Source organism: Berghia stephanieae, chromosome 7, assembly GCF_034508935.2.
Source record: "Berghia stephanieae isolate SIO BIC M18660-M18661 chromosome 7, UCSD_Bste_1.3, whole genome shotgun sequence".
NCBI classification, from domain to species: Eukaryota; Metazoa; Mollusca; class Gastropoda; order Nudibranchia; family Aeolidiidae; genus Berghia; species Berghia stephanieae.
Genome location: NC_088366.1, coordinates 45,921,006 through 45,938,482, shown reverse-complemented (window position 1 = coordinate 45,938,482; position 17,477 = coordinate 45,921,006). Strand labels below are relative to the sequence as shown.

At 35.4% G+C, this 17,477-nt stretch overlaps 1 protein-coding gene across 13 annotated transcripts in view; it reads right to left on the bottom strand.

Moving 5' to 3' along the window:
- LOC144977357 (maestro heat-like repeat-containing protein family member 1) overlaps positions 1–17,477 on the bottom strand; it is a 65,351-nt gene that overhangs the window by 11,418 nt on the left and 36,456 nt on the right. For all 13 annotated transcript variants that reach the window (XM_078922461.1, XM_078922464.1, XM_078922463.1 and 10 more), the window contains 10 exons: positions 11,603–11,725; positions 10,840–10,919; positions 9,725–9,962; positions 5,623–5,727; positions 4,493–4,628; positions 3,711–3,823; positions 2,891–3,043; positions 2,285–2,439; positions 1,746–1,911; positions 460–597 (listed from right to left, as the gene is read on the bottom strand). In XM_078922461.1, the coding sequence (XP_078778587.1) occupies positions 460–597; positions 1,746–1,911; positions 2,285–2,439; positions 2,891–3,043; positions 3,711–3,823; positions 4,493–4,628; positions 5,623–5,727; positions 9,725–9,962; positions 10,840–10,919; positions 11,603–11,725 (1,407 nt within the window). The remainder of the gene's footprint in view (positions 1–459; positions 598–1,745; positions 1,912–2,284; positions 2,440–2,890; positions 3,044–3,710; positions 3,824–4,492; positions 4,629–5,622; positions 5,728–9,724; positions 9,963–10,839; positions 10,920–11,602; positions 11,726–17,477) is intronic.

Here is a 17,477-nt window from a genome sequence, read left to right as displayed (position 1 = left end):
ACTATACGGCAGCTAATGCTGGGTTATTCCAGTCTTCTCTTTGAATAGACCCTAAAGACAAATTTTCCCTTGGCGATGAATAAAGGGAATTTTATTTAATAATTTATTGATTTATTTATAAAATTATAAAAACAAAAACCATGAAATAATAGTGCTCAACTTTATGATAAAAGGAGCTATTTATAAAATATTTCAAGTATAATTTTGATCAACTTCTACAATATTGTTTTGAGCATTCGCTCTCATCACTCTCACTTCCTGATGAGAGCGAATGCTCGAAACAATATAGTAGAAGTTGATCATAATTATACTTGAAATATTTTATATTGATTAGTTTATCTACTTATTAATTAATTAATTTATACCATTACTTTTTGCAAAACAAAACATTAAAAAAAAAAACAATATCTAACTGGTCGTCTCAAAGAGAAGAGAAAGTCTTATCCGATGTGTTGTTACCTGCTGTGTCTTTGGGGGTTTCACATCCACAGACGACCCAATTCTCACCAAAAGGGAGGCAAAGAGTTTGGGGAAGATGTTGATGACGCACATGTACGTCTCCTCAACCTTCATGACCTCGGTCAGGGCAAAGGTCACCTGCAGAAGATTTTTTTTAAATGGAGGCAAATGAACAATGTATTGGAAGAGTGTATGTGAAAGAAAGAAAAAGTAAGTTGTCATGTCTCATAGCCCTGCTTATGATAAAAGAATGTATGTGCCATGGGGTTAGTTTTGAGCTAAGGTCGGAAATGTGTTAGAAATTTTTAGGATTTGTTTTATGTCACAATTTCAAAATTTTGTATTTCTGATAGTGTTATATTGCACATTATTCCACGCCTCTCCCTAAATAGTAACGCGTAATGATATCGAGTTTACAATAATAATTTGTGACGTCAGATTATCAAACGTTGAATTTCACTAAAATTAGATTTTTGAAAAAAGAAGTATCATTTAAATATTTTCGAAAATGTCTTTTACTCAGTGGTGACAAAATCGACAATGGATTGAGAGGTAGAATAAAAGAATTCTTACACTCTTGCATTTTGGAATTCTAAATTTGTTCCATAAGCGCACCCACAAGCTCGTGCAGTGGTTGGAAACACGTCCAGAAATAAAAAAAACAAGAGCGTAAGAATCGTATATTACTGCATGAGCCAGATAGCATTCATTGCGTGCTGTGAAAGAGAAATTCTCATGATTTAAAAAATAGCTCATTTTTGTTTACGTTGGAGCTTACTTCCTTTAAAACCAAATGACGGCAGAATTGGAATGACTTCTTTGTTGTCATGGAAACAGTCTCTAAGCAACTCCAGATTTCCATCACAACAATGTTAAAACAACTTAATCATTGCATTTGGTAACCAGACCTGCAAATATTTGCATCTCAGCTTGTTGTATTTTACTGTAAGTGAATCATTCAGATGTAACACGTTGAAGTATTTTTTTGATGATCACTTAACCAAAAATAGTTTCAGATGAAAAGAAATATATTTTATATTAGTCTAATTTTTTTTTTTAAATCAAGAAAACAACATAAACGCTGAATAGAAAGTATCACTTGTTAAGGTTATTAAGGAAATATAGAGGGTAAATACAATAATTGACAAATGGTGAGAGAGGGGGAAAGACAGAAAGAAACAAAGAAAGAAAGAGAGAGAGAGAGAGAGAGAGAGAGAGAGAGAGAGAGAGAGAGAGAGAGAGAGAGAGAGAGAGAGAGAGAGAGAGAGAAAGAGAGAGTTACTCACAGCTAATGGAACAATGGTAGCAGTCTTGACACTTTTCTTCTTGTCACTGGAGTCTGTCTTCTCCTCGTATGGCAATGACTTTTGGAGCAGAGACAGGAAATGGTCTAGCATGGAATTGGTCATATGGGCATCTTGGCACAGGGTACGCCATATCTCCACCACATTTCTGTTGATATAGGGAGGTAAAAAAATGTAATTAAATTTAGTGAATAAGCTTCGTTGTCCAATATTATAAAACAATAACAAGAACAACGACGACATCATCGACTACAACAACAGCAACAACAACAACATCAATAACAACAACAATAACAACTACACCAACAAAGTCAACAACGAAACCACCATCACTACCACCACCACCACCACCAACAACAACAACAACAAACCAACAAAATCAAAAACGACATCACCACCACCACTGCTACTACCACCACCACCACCACCACCAACAACAAACCAACAAAATCAATAACGACATCACCACCACCACTACCACCAACACCAACAACAAACAAAATCACCCAGACTGTTCTTACTCATCAAAAGGCACAGTGTAAGTTAACAGTGAGTCTAGAGTTGGGATGAGATGGTGTCCTGCCAAGGTCCTGATAGTCCTCAGAGTTCCTGTCTTGGTTTGGGCACACGTGATGGTACACAGCTTCTCATACAGCTGGCCTAGGAAAGACTCAACCTGGAGTCAGAAGCAGAGGTTTGAAAAAGTTACAAAAAGTAAACAACTAATTTTGACTTTATTCACTAATCCTCTGTTTAAAAACAATAAAACAATAAAACTAATTAGTCTCCTTTACCCTCCACCCCCTCCCATTCCCCCGGAAAAAAAGGGGAAAAAAAGTCAAGCACAAATATAACACAAAACAAAACAAACATCGCCCTCTTCCAAAAAAAAAAAAAAAAAAAAAAACCCCATTAAAGTCTGAATAATTTTAAAAAAAAGAAAGTAATAAATAAAATAAATAAATAAATAAATAAATAAATAAATAAATAAATAAATAAATAAATAAATAAATAAAAAAATAAAAAAATGAATGAATCAATGAATAAATAAATAAATACATTTGAAAAAAAAAGTATAAACCATAATAAGCCAAATGCCAAAGCAAGCAGAATAAAATGCAACTGACATGTTTCCTGATTTCACCGCCCCTCAATTTGATGACACCGTTGAGGACAACACAAGCACCAGATGAACTGTGGTCCTGGAGGTCCACCAGACCTTGTTGTAATGTCTCCAGTAAGGGCACGAGGTGGTCGGAAGGAATCTTTTTGGCAATTACCTGGCAACAAATTATATAATAATAAATAATAAAATTCCCTTTATTCAATTCCATGGGGAAATTTGTCTTTAGGGTCTATTCCAAGGGAAGACTGGAATAACCTAGGCGTCAGCCGCAGAGCAGCGCCACAAAGTGAGCTAGGGCGAGGTGACTTGCTCAAGGCCACACAGCGCAGCTGCGGGTGATCGAACTCGGTACCTTTCGGGTACGAAGCAAAGACCGTACCGCTGAGCCACGCTGTCCCCCAATTAGCACCCCTGAATTAATCTCATATTATCTGGCAACAAATGAATGTCATTGAATTAATCTCGTATTACTTTGCAACAAATTTGCATCATTGATTTAATCTCATGTGACCTGGCAAGACAATAGCATCATTGTATTAATCTCAAATTACCTGGCAACAAATTAGCATCATTGTATTAATCTCATATTATCTGGCAACACAATAGCATCACTGTCTTAATCTCATATTACCTGGCAACCAATTAGCATCATTGAATTAATATCAGCAGCCAGCTCCAGCAGACAAAATGCTAAATTAATAAAAATAATTTTAAAAACAGAATTAATTTAATTTATCAGTTATCAGAAAATTGGAGTTCATTGAAGGAAAAAAAAATAGAATTTGGACATTTTTTTTCGTCCTATGATCATTTTCTGTTACCTTGGAGAGATCGTTGACAACACTAAACAAAACAGTGGCATCGACTTTCTTCAATCGTTCCTTCAGTGTTGGGAGGGCATTGATGTGGTTGTCCACTTTCTTCGATTCGTCTCCTAATATCAAAAAAAAAAAAAAACCAACAAAAAAAGAATCAGTTTTTATACAATGAAACATCCACTGAATGAGTCTCGAACCAGGGACCTTCCAGTTAAAAAGCGAGTGTCGTGCCACTAGACCACACAACACACGATAATATACCTTGATTCACAACAATCTTTCCTTTTAGTTCATTACTCAGAGATTTGAACCTGTGATCTTTTATCCCTGAGATGAATCGCTTTGCCATCTCTTTACATGAGAGTAGGAGGACTATGGCTGTATGAGGTAAAAAATAGGGGAGGAGGAGAAGGAGGAGGAAGAGGAGGAGGAGGAGGAGAAGGAAGGAGAAGGAAGAGGAGGAGGAGGAGGAGGAAGGGAAGGAGGAAGATGATAAGGAAGAAAGAGGAGAGGGAGAAAGAGGTAGAGGAGGAGGAAGAAGAGGGGTAGGAAGGAAGGAGGAGGAAGTAGAAGAAGAAGTAGAAGAGGAGGAGAAAATTGAGAAGGAAGAGAAGACTGAAATAGGATGGTGTAGGAAGAAGAGGAGAATGAGGAAAATGATTAGGACAAGAGATGAATATGTGAAAGAGGAGTATTAAGAGGGTTTGTGATATTAGGAGGTTAGGTGAAAAAAAAATAGTATGAGAGTAAGGGGTGAAATATGACATAGGAGCTAGAAAACTTACCCTCGGATTTCCTGGCTATTTTCAACAACATGTGTATACAGTCTAAGGCCAGTTGTCTGATGTCAGTGACGGGGTCTGTACATCGTGGAATCAGACGACCCACAAAGATGCCTTCATTCTCTAGATTCGTGGGTTCCTGGGGTTACAACAGAAAAACATGAAGTGTACAGTTGAATTTGATTAAATTTCTTTATTTATATTTAAAAATTTTTTTTTCAAAGAAGCTTATTTTTCTATATATATTTTGTTTAGGTGTTTAATTTCCGACACCAAAATGTCATAAACTGTCCATTTCTCTTTGTTAAATGTTCTCTAAAGCTTCTGTATTAAAATATGTAACAATGTGAAATTGAATGTAAGCTTCAATTTAATATACGATAACTGACAAAATGGATGTTTCAGGTTTCCCTTTTATCAACAACACAGAATGAATGAAACACGACAGAAAAATGAGATAATGTGGTATTGCCGTAAAGATGAATAAACAAAAACATTGATTTTATCTGTTTTCGTTTCTTAAATTGAAGCTAACATTCAATTTCATATTGTTATTTACTTCTTCGAGCTTCAAGCGGCAACATTTACATTACCCTGTATTAAAATATGTAAAAATACACAGATGTCAGAGAGCCAAAATGAAAAGACCAATAGGATTTTAGCTGTTGTTGCTTTCCGAAAGTATGCCCTTTGCCCTCATTAAAATATCAACTTAACCCATGATTCTTATTTTTCACAATAAATTCCATTTTTTTGGCATCTAGATCACCCCAGAATCATACACCATGAGTGGCTAGGTGAATGACATCCAGCCTGAAATCAGATCAAACCTGGATTCAAACTTTAAACCTTCCAGTCCAAAGGCAGCAACAGCTTCTAATGGTGCTCACACTACTATATGATGATTGACCCAATCAGTAAATTCCGTACCGCACTCGTGCACCGTCGCAAACCCACCCGGAAGCTTCGTCACCACACACCGTTCAACTAGATGCTCTGCGAGTTCGGGTATGCCCAAAGGCGAGTGTCATACCACAAGACCACGTAGCCGCACGATATTTAGTTGAAAAGCATGGAAAAGTGCTTTATTAATGTGCTTATACTATCACATATCCCATATAGGAAATACATACCTGAACTTGCATGTGTTCAAAGTAAAACTGCAGCACAACCAACCAGGTCTTGAGGGCTCTCTGTCTGCCAACCTCCACTTCTGACACGATGTAAGGAACCAAATGCTGGAATAAAGGATGTGACATTTTGAAATGTGACAACCATACAAAGATGTTACATTTTGAAATGTGGCAATCAAACAAAGATGTTACATTTTATTTTTAAATGTGACAACCATACCAAGATGTTACATTTTGAAATGTGACAATCATACAAAGATGTTACATTTTGAAATGTGGCAGTCACATAAAGATGTTACATTTTTTAAATCTGACAATCATACAAAGTTGTTACATTTTGAAATGTGACAATCATACAAAGCTTAATGTTATATTTTGAAATCTGACAATCATACAAAGCTGTTACATTTTGAAATCTGACAATCACATCTCCACTTCTGACAATATGTAAAGAAACAAATGCTGTATTACAAGATGTTACATTTGAAAATCTGACATTTTATATTTTCTTATTTCATTGATGGACTGGCCTGGATAAGTGTAGGATTTTATCAAGGACAACTATACTGAAAGGACAATCATATGGAATCTTCAGGCAACGCTAGTGGGGGCCAACAAAAAATAGAGAAAATTTACACCAAAATAACAGCAGGGGCATTATTATATGGCAAGATCTACCTTTTTAGAGAGTGAATGTGACTTCTGGATCCAAAAAAATATTTAATGATTATTATTATCAGCAGTGAATAAGAGTAGCCAAGAAACGGAAAGGATGAGTAGTTAGATATTCTAAAAACTGACCTTATAGTGATTGATTCAGGATGATTTCTTTAGAAGCTTGATTAATGAATGTACATGTAAAATGATGATGAAGATGAAGGTGAACAATTAGATGAAGGGGAAAGGAGATGTAAAATATCAACAAAGGGAGGTAATCTGCGGAGGATGATCCAAAGAAAAAGATGAATACCAAAATATCTACTAAGGGATACAATAGTCGGATTTTTAATAAGGGGCGCACCTTAGTCTTCTTTTTCTCAGCTGTTCACAATCAAATGTACAGCTGCAAAAATTTGTATGAACCTCTTGATCATTTTGTCCTAGTAAAATATATTTTTTCACGAATTTTAAAACAATAGGAAAGAATTTCACTTATTACAGCTATATTAAAATCGATAACTAGTAAGTATTGGAATCTAAATATGATTATAGTGTCAAAAATATGATTTTCCGCTTATCCATTTTGAAAGAATTTCTTAAAATGGAATGTTCGGTTAATTGAAACTTATATGATGTTCGTACAGAATCCGAATATGAAGGAACGACAGACATGTTTACATTTTATAACAATCAATATACGTTATTGATGGATACAAATGAAAGTGAACATTACGCGCTTCCAACATTATTTTGATTTCAAATTTTTGAGAAATAGCTTGTTCTTTATGCCAAAGAGGATTACATAAATTTAATGTAGACCAGTCAAAAGTAGAAATTCATCAATTTATGATACAATGTTTCCACAAATATGTGCTTGTGTTCAACAACAATAACATGCAAACTGAGGGTTGATTGTGAAATTCCAATTCCATAGCTGTCCTCTTTAATTAATGACTTATCGATAGATAAAAGTGGACTTCTTTTCGCAGACTTACGAGAGAAGAACCGATAGAGATTCCGTACCATATCGTATTGTTTAAGAGCTTATAGGTTTAAAAGAAAACTTAAAATGCTGTGTGAAACGTTCATGCATAGATACAATTTTTCAAAGTTAAATATAAACGTTCATTGTTAATTTGACAATTTTGAGTATTTAATCACTAGTTCAAATGAGTTAAAGCTAGAGATTCATATCAGTCTTCGGTAATTGTGACGTGATGTAAATAAAAAGCAATAAATTACAAAGTCAAAATGGGATGCAAACTACATTAGTTGTTACTTTATAACAGTTAATGTGTGTTGCTTTTATTCGGAAAAAAGTATGATATGAACTCATAACCACTAGCCGGAACTACCGTGTCACAAGATTATTTTGAAAAACGATGAATTCATCTCACTTTGTGGTGCGAAAATGTTTACATTTTTAGCAGAGTAAAATCTCTAATTTTATGACAGGGGTTTTTAAGTAGATTTTTATAGGTCGTGAAGAAGAAATCTTTTTTGTGATATGGCATCACAATACGGGCCAAAATGTTTATTCAGTTAATAGAAATTGATTCGGAGGTTGACACAAAGTTTTACAACTTTTGATAGAAGGACATCTGAGAAAAACTAGAAAAATATGCGCCATTCATAAAAAATCTGACTACTATACTATAGTTCATTCCTCACAGTCAATGAGTAGCATCAGAATCAGATCCATAGTTCCCTTCCATGTAGTCAAGAGTTAATTAATAGAGTTACTTCTCAGATCATTGAGACAAAACTATATATTCAGACTACTAGTACAATCCTTTCAGTCAATGGATCCATAATTCCCTCCCATAGTCACAGAGATAATTAGAGTGATTGAGTTGGGTGAGTGTAACTGTTGTAACAGTAACATCTCAGACTCAAATCATTTTGATCAATGAGGCAAAACTATATATATTCAGAGTACTAGTCCCATACCATTGACAGTCATATCAGCAACACCAGATCCATGTAATGGGCATAACTATATATTCAGAGTCCAAGTTCCATCATATATGGTAATATCAGACCCACTAACTATTCTAGTTCTAGTCTAGCTATCTAGCAATAGCAATGGCTACTATCTATCTAGCAACTGTTCAAGTTCAAGTTGTGAAGTTGACGTGACGAGCAAAGGGCCCTCTAGACTTATACACTAGACTAATACAATAAAGTCAATATTTATCAGTTAACCATATAGAAAAAAAAAGATATAACTATAAAGCCACAAGCCATAATAAAATAAGAAACAAATCCGAATCAGGATCTCAGTCTGATCACCATATCAATATCTGAATCTGTGCGACTCGACAGAGCAAGCACGACAACACAGGAACTACAGCCAGATGCTAATTCTAAACATTTCTTAAATAATAATTATTACGCAATTATTATTGGTACTTACCACTTTTCAAAGATTCTGGTTCGATAAATTAGCCATAGATCTATCTAGTTATTAAAAGCAATTGAAAGCAGATTCGTACTTTCGATTTTAAAAAATGAAAACATACCCAATCACTCAATTTGTAAGAGGGCGTCATAAAAAATAGTTCATACTTTCCAGTAAAATTGTTGATAGTTCACTACTTTTTATATATTTTCATATCATTCAAGATATAAGAAATATTATTTAAAACTTATGGTCGCCAATTAACCAATTTCTTATAAAGTACCGAAATTATAAGAACAGAATCAATTATTGCGCATTCAAGGAAATTGTACCAAGGCAGAAAAGTAGTAGTTTTGCTTGAAATCGTTATCCAACCAATGGCCCCCACTAGCGGGGGCTGAAGATTCCACATGTCAATCCTTTCCAGTATAGTAATCCTTGGATTTTATTTAAATATACAGTCACGTCTCTCTAATCCGAAACTCCACACTCTGGATGAGACTTTTAGGTGATCACAAACTAAGTACACTGATGGTACGCTCTTGGAATATACATCTGTTCCCTATTTGAACCCTTCTATTTGTCAAAGCAAACTGACTATACATTTGACTGTTTCCCTTCCAGCTAGGGTATCCGGCCAGGGCCAGGACAAAACCTAGTAATCCCGTTCCAAGACGAAGACAAAAGGAATGTTGGAAAACAGATAATATAGGGGATAGAAGAGATTATCTGGACAGGTTGCTTGAGGACGGATTTTTCTCTCTCTTTATTTGTACATATTGAGGACAGATTCCACTATCCGTATTTCTCTGTAATCTGGACATACTTACTTCCTTACTTATCCGAACCAGCAACGACCTGAGCTCTAGCCCTTCAGTCCTGTGCCATGACGTAGAAGGTAGACGTAATCCGGACAAAATGCTAGGAACGGAGGTGTTCAGATTGGAGAGACATGACTGTATATTAAGAGCAGATTTATAGAAAGGTTAAAAAATGTTAAAGAAAAACAGAAGATAAAGAATAAAGAATAAAGAATCCAACCTTGAAAATGCTTTCCAGAGCTCCGGGCGTACAGTCCTTGATGAGAATCTCCTTGAGAATGTTGTAGAAGGCGTTGAAGACGTTCTCCAGCATCACCTCCATTTCCTTGACCTCCTCTGGATTCGCTTCCTTCTTCCGTGTCTGCAGCAGACCATTGGCAGGAAGTGGAAACAGACTATCCGTACAACTCTGGATTAAATCAAAAACCTCGGCTTCTGTCAGTTGAGGCTCCAGTTTGCTTTGATCAATGGGTTAAGGATTGAACAAGAACAAAGTGTGGTACAGGAAATACAAGTGGTGTAAACCAAAGACTTAAAAAATATTTATTAAATATTTAAAGCTGAGCTTTTATATAGCGCAATATCCTCTAAACATGCTCAAAGCACTTCACAAGGGGTCCCTTGCCAACAGCAACTCATAACACATAGGACAAGACATGACGTCTGTAAGGCAATAATAATAACACAATATATTTTTTCAACAGAGACAATGCTGTTATTGGCCAGGTAGTCATTTTACACCTGAAAACGGTGATAGAATGTGAGTAAAGAGCCTTTTCCAAGGACTCAACTGCTCAGAGCATGACCGGAACCCAGGACCTTCTGATCCAAAGCCGAGTATCATACCACTAGACCACAAATTCATTAATATAAAGCTGCTTGAAGCCATTGGACTGTAAAAAGTCATGTGCAAAAATAATTATATAAAAACTTCAAAAACTAATGTCTGGATTGAACGTGATTTACTAATGTTTCAACTGTTTTCGTTATTGGCTGAAGAAGGGTTTTGATCCAAAAACATACTGTGTTTATTATTGAGCTCTTTTCTTTTGAATGTATTATATTCATTTTTGTGGTTTGCGTTTTTTTTCACTTTGATTGTGAAGTCTTTGATAGCTAAATGAATAGATAACAAAGTCACCATCATCAACATCATCTCCTCCTCCTCTGCCTCTCTCCCTTTCATTTCGTCCTCCTAAATATAACAAACAAAACAAACAACAACAAAAACCCAGCATCTAAATCTCCCTGACACAAGACCGTATCGAGGTCATGGGTCACCACTGTGTTTTCTAAAGACAAAAGTCAACCCTGAGAAAACAATGTATAGGATACATCAAGGCCGTGCATGTGTCCATGATGAGGCAACGCGTCTCCGTACCCAGGAAACCCGTTGGTTCTGCCTTCATGTAGTTCTGAAAAGAAAAGAAAAAAATAGTGTGTTGATTAGGTTAAAATTACTGATGTTACTACTCTATATAATAAAATTCACACCACAATATCGAATGCTATGATGATGATGATGAAAATGATAATAATAATAATAATAATAATAATAATAATAATGTCAACAATAACAACAGCATATCAACAATAATGATAATAATAACACTAATACTATTTACAACAACAACAACAACAACAATAACAACCTATAAACATGTGTAACCCTTATGAGAGGAATTCTAACGGTTCAAACTATGACTTTTGTCCCCAAAAAGTTTTAGGTCAACTGGCATAATCTGATCTTTAAAACTTTATTTTTGGTATGGTCAGACATTATCATATAGGTCAGACATTATGGCATACAAATTGAAAACGAAATGAATATGTTTATGTTGTGTATATCGCACGTGTGAAAGAAAGAGAGGAAGAGAGAGAGAGAGAGAGAGAGAGAGAGAGAGAGAGAGAGAGAGAGAGAGAGAGAGAGAGAGAGAAAAATAAGTAGGAGTGAAATATCTGTTCAATGTTACAGTTATCGTTTAACGTTATAACAAGTGTAACTAAATGACAAATTGCCATATTTATGGACAATAAAGATCTATTATTATTATTATTATTATTATTATCATTATTATTATTATTATTATTATTATACCTGCATGTGAACCAGGAATTCCCCTCTCACGGTAAATTTGTATTCCATCTCCAAGTGGTCTGGATGCAGGGCTTTGGCTATCAAGTCAGCACAGCGGATCAGGTTCTGTTTGACCGTGTTGTCCTGGGAGGAGGGAGAGGAACAAGTGAAAACGTGTTCAAAATTGGTGTGTTTACGGTGTTTACGATACAGTCATTCATCTTATCATTTTTTTTAATGGGCGATTAGAACTGTCACTGAAATTAACAAAAGAAAGGAATAGAAAAAGAAACGAGTCAAAACAAATCAACAACTGGTCGTTTTCAGAGTTGTTTTTTTGTTGACAATTTTGTGTTTTCTCAGACAGGAGTGATAGGGAAAAATATTGGGAGAAAGAGAAAGAGGTGGCAGGGAGGGAAGGAGGGAAAGAGGGAGGGAGGGAGGGAGAGAGAGAGAGAGGGGGAGAGAGAGAGGGGGAGAGAGAGAGGGAGAGAGAGAGGGAGGGAGAGAGATAGAGAGAGAGAGAGAGAGGGAAGGAGAGAGAGAGAGAGAGAGAGAGAGAGAGAGAGAGAGAGAGAGAGAGAGAGAGAGAGAGAGAGAGAGAAATTGTATAAATATTCTGTTGTGTATACAGGTGTCTGTCTTTTTTTTTCTCTTTTAAAATCATGATAGGTTTTTGTATGTGAAGACATAGATGTGCTCTTTTCTCAAGTAAAGTTTTTCTTATTCGCAATACATGGTGTTATGTGAAAACTATATATGGTGTTACGTGAAAACTGACATAAATTTAAAAGGTTTCATTTACAAATCATATAATCACGTCACAAAAAGAAAAATTGACGTTATCTTTCAAAATTATTTTAATGGATTAATGAAATTGAAAGATCTGCTTTAAATAAAAATCCCAACAAAACGACATAATATCACAATTTTCAAATGACTACATTTAAAATAAAAAAAAGGTCAATAGCAAAAAATAATGAAACCCTACACACTACTTGGAGGTCCTGATAGCTCAGTTGGTAGAGTACTCGCTTCACAAGATCGATCCCAGGTGCAGTTGAGATTTTTTTCTGACCCCCCCTGTCCACTCAGCAGTGAATGGGTAGCTGATTCTGTTAGATATGGTGGAAAGTACATTGCGATAGACTAGCGTCCTGTCCAAAGGATAGCAAGCAATTGCTAGTGTCTGTTTCACGCTATAGAAACAGGGATAAACTCCGGCTCCATGGGCCTCATGGCTCTGAAGGACAACTACACAACACATACAGTTGCAAAAGTATAAAAATGAATGTATTATCTGTAGGTTGTTTTTATTTTTTCTCTGTCTTTACATGTTTTTTTCTTCGTTATTGCATTTTTTTTTCTTGGGGGGGGGGGGATTCTTTGTTTCGGATTTGGTGAATTGAGAAAATTATAGAAACGGGTGGGAGAAGGAGGGGATTGGGGCAATAGCACAATTGTCAGAGAATTTAATCAAAATATAAATAAGCAATGTTGGGAAATAATCCAACCACTCCACCAAGCAGTAATTAGGTGGCAAGGTTTATTTCTAACCTGGCAAAAAGTACTTTATCATTAACAAGCACAATTCCAGAGGATGGTGGACAACTGTTTTTAGGTCTTTCAAACTTTAGAACTCTGAATAAACATCGGTGGCCCAGGGCTACCGTGTCTCAGTTTGTAACAAATTCAAGCATTGTTGAGCATGGTCATTGACCAAACAGTTGAAAATGATAGCAAACGCTGGCCTTTGCATTATGTCCTTGGGTAAGACACTTTACATGTGTTACCCCAGTCGACTAGGGTGTGAATGAGAATCTGGTTGTAGACAGTGGTGATGGATAATTGTAACATTGTAAGAAGCTGATACAAAAAAAAAAAAAAACAAAAAAAGGAAACAAAAACAAACCAACCCTAAATAGTGAATTGTACTGTATGAAATGGAAATGGGAGTTTTATGTGGCCTGTTCAGGGAATAAATGAAGCATTGTAAAGCGCACTTCAGCCTTATGTGCTGAACAAGCACCAAGAGGATAAATTCAAAAAATAAGTTGTAAAGTGCACTGAGCATGGTACATTATGTGAAAATACATTCCATAAATGTTCCTCCAATGTCAAAAGCTCTGTATACGGGTGGGGGGGGGGGGGGGGGGAGGGAATGTGCATTATTTGACATCCATAAATACAGGATGGAGATGTAGCATTAGAGAAAAAGCACATGTTTGTTGAATTTTTATATATTTTTTGTTCAATTACTTTTCTTTGAGAAGTGGGGGGGGGGGGGGGGGGGGGGATAATGATTAAAATTTAAAATTTTAGATTCATCTAAACCAAATAATTGGTTTAAACTTTAATCCGTTCTTGTTTTTTTTTTTTTATCTGCTCTTGAGAAAAAATGGTATGAAAGCTTAAATTTAATTGACGAAGACAAAGGATGTGGTTGTTTTGGGTTTCCCCTTTGTCAACAAAACATGATGAATAAAATACTAAAGATGAATTAGAGGTGGGAAGGTGGCGTTGCTTCCATTTTATTTGACTATTGTTATTTTTTATTTCTTCGAGCTCCAAGCAGCAACATTTGAATTATATTCAGTATTCTCTTGAGAAAAGAATGAAATTTCCTCTGAGGTCGCCATAATCAAAGATGTGAAAGAACATGACATTTGATGTGGGCCAATCTTGTACAAAAATCCTATTGCTTCATCTGAGGTAAAATTCGGCATTCAATCGTGGCACTGATAGGCAAGCATCACAATGTCAAGTGAATAGTAAAGCAATGTTCAGCACAGTCAGTGGCTGGATGGAAGACAATGATAGCAAAACTATGACCCAAATATTGTGTCTATGGGTAAGACACATATTCACCTACTTGAGAAAGCAGTAAATAAGTACTGGAAGTGACAAGTATTGTAAAAGTACAAATAAAAGTATGCCTAACAGGCAACTTGTTCTGTATAGAATGGAAATTTGGTCCCTTATGGCCAGCAGGGGAAATAAATAAAGCACTGTGAAGCGCATTGAGCATGGCAAAGCTGTGGAAAAATGTTCAATGTTCAATATAAATGTGCATCTCATTGTCAACTGTGATTATCATTGAGTCATGCATTTATGTTAAAAGGCTCAGAAATCATGCAAAAGATTTTCATGACAAAGAATGTTCTTGGTACAATACATGCGGCTATGTGGTCTTGTGGTATGACACTCGCTTTCGGATCCTAAGGTCCTGGGTTGGAGCCTTGCTCGTGCATAATTAAGTCTTTGGAATAGACTCTTTACTCACATTCTCTCACTGTATCAGGTATAAAATGAGTACCTGATTGTTAACAGCATTGTCTCAGTTGGAAAAATATTGTAATATTGCCTAACAATATCATGTGTCATTCACATGTGTTACCTGTTGATATTGGTCAGGGAGCCTTTGTAAAGTGCTTTGAGCATGTTAAGTGGATATTGCACGATATAAAAGCTCACGTTTTTTAGATGAATAAATTAATTTTGCGAATCGCGATTTTTTGTTTTATTGTAGAAGGCAGAGATTGAACGTTGCAAGGGGTGTTTAAAAATGAAAAAAAAAATAATTTATGTTATTTTAAGCATGACGCATTTTGAGAGCATGAATATTTATTTACATATCGGTGGCTTTCGTTAGTTCCAAACGCTTCAACTTGTCAACTATAGACAATAGGCGAAGTGGGCGAGTGGTTAAGGCATTGCACTGTGACTAAGGCATTGCACTGTCTGTGACCCGGTAGGTCCTGGGTTCGAGCCACACTTCAGGCACTTTTGTTTTTTTCCCTTGGGCAAGATTATTAACCCCCCAATTTGCTCACTTGGACAACATGGGTGATTCCTGTTGACATCAGACATTTTGTTTGGTGAATTATCTATATTCCTTCATGGAATGCCTAGACGACAATATCTTATGATGTCGTGGCAGAAGGGCATGATTTATTTTTTTTTAAAGACAATATAACAGTCCAATGGACACAAATCGTTTTGTCACAAGTCAGCATAAAGCATTTTCCTTGAAAAGTTTTACCCAATATCTATAAACATATTGCATTATTAATTGAAGACTGAAATTGGACCAAAATTATTTTTAAATGCATATTTTTGGAGTTGAAGGGTCTGAAACCAACGACATTGATGTTCTGTAACCCTAAATTTTACAAAACAGAAGATATATTATAAGATAAATTAAGGCATTGTTGAGCACTCAGGACAGAATAATTTGGCCTTAATCCTTGCAACCATCCAAAGCTGACTATATTCAAAGTTTGGGAACTCTTGGTCATATGTAGTCTCCCTTTGATTTTAAAAGCATATGCCAAGCTTTACTGTTGAGTCGCATGTCAAAACAGTGATGTCTGCAAATTTTTTAAAAATATTTAATAAAACCACGTTTAAAGGGAAAGTTTTAGATATAAGTGTTACTTAGGCCTCATTCGCGACCAATATGAAATTTGCTTTGTGAGAGATTTAACTAAACTTCAAGTGTCTTGAATGTAATGCCCCGTAAGCTAAACTGTTTTTGTGAAGCGCTTTGAGGTTGAAACACAAAGCATGATACATACGAGTGTCATTTATGAGTCATTTTTCATTATATCTGTGACATTTTAATTTATCTTTAATTTGGTGAATTGCAATAGTCTTGAAATTTAAAAAAACAAAAAAATATTGACTCTCTCTTTCTGAAGTCTTCAAAGCAGACCAAACGTCATAAAAGCGGTCATTTGAAATCCTTTTCTCTTACTCACGAGTCCAGGTGTCTTGCTCAATGTCTGACTCTGACCAAGTAAAGATGGCAACAACATAAAAATATTCATAAAACTAACAAAAATGTAAGTTGTAAGTGGAATAATAATATATAGACGTAAGCTGAAATTAAAGAAGAAAAAAATGAGAATACCATGTCAAGACCTAAGTATTTCTCTTTTTTTTTTTCACCAGAGTGTATGGCATTCAATATTCTTCTTCTTCTATAATTAGTGAGATTAGAGCAGATCTATCTATAAAAATAAAAATATAGAAATAAAAAAAAAAAAGTAAAGTCAATATTGTTACAAGCCATAATAATGAATAGAACAGCTTCAAACCACAACAAAATACCAAGCACAAAACGTTTCGGGCTCAAAACTCTTCTTCAGCCAATAATAATAAACAAACACATAAATACATCACTTTTAAAACCAGATAGACAGCAAATCTGCCAACATTTTTTGGTCAAAATGCGAATACTAGTGTATGTGACACACCCAATTCGGTCACCAAAAAAATACACATACAATTTCACTAACCAGCACTGTTGTTTTGGATGAAAGTTGCAGCCGTTTTGTGTTTTTGTTTTCTTTGTTTCCTTCGGTTTTCCAGGTTATATAATGTGGCCAGATAATTTGTATAATTTTCAAATTAGATAGATTGTTAGATAGATAGAGAGGGAGAAATAGGGAATGAAAGGGAAAAAGTGAAAGAGAAAAAAAAAAAGGGGAGGTGATGAAGAGAGGGAGAGAGATTGAAAGAGAGAGAGAGAGAGAGAGAGAGAAAGAGAGAGAGAGAGAGAAAGAGAGGGTGGATTGATTGAGAGAGATTTGATGGTGTAGCAAAAGATCGAAGAGAGTTGTGGGATATTTAAAACTACTCTATAGATGATTTTACGCACTTGATAATTAGTAATAAATTTGCGTGTTCAACACAAAGTTTTTACGTTAATCAAAAGCAAAGTTATTCAAACCAAGGCTCATATCATAAAAATAATTAAAACAGCCAATGATTATAATTACAGGCTTTCTCCGTCATTCCAGTAGAAAGAAAGAATAAAAAGCTCCAGAATCAAGCAGGATTACAAAATATATCTGGCATATCATATCAAATATTATATGTTATATACATGTCA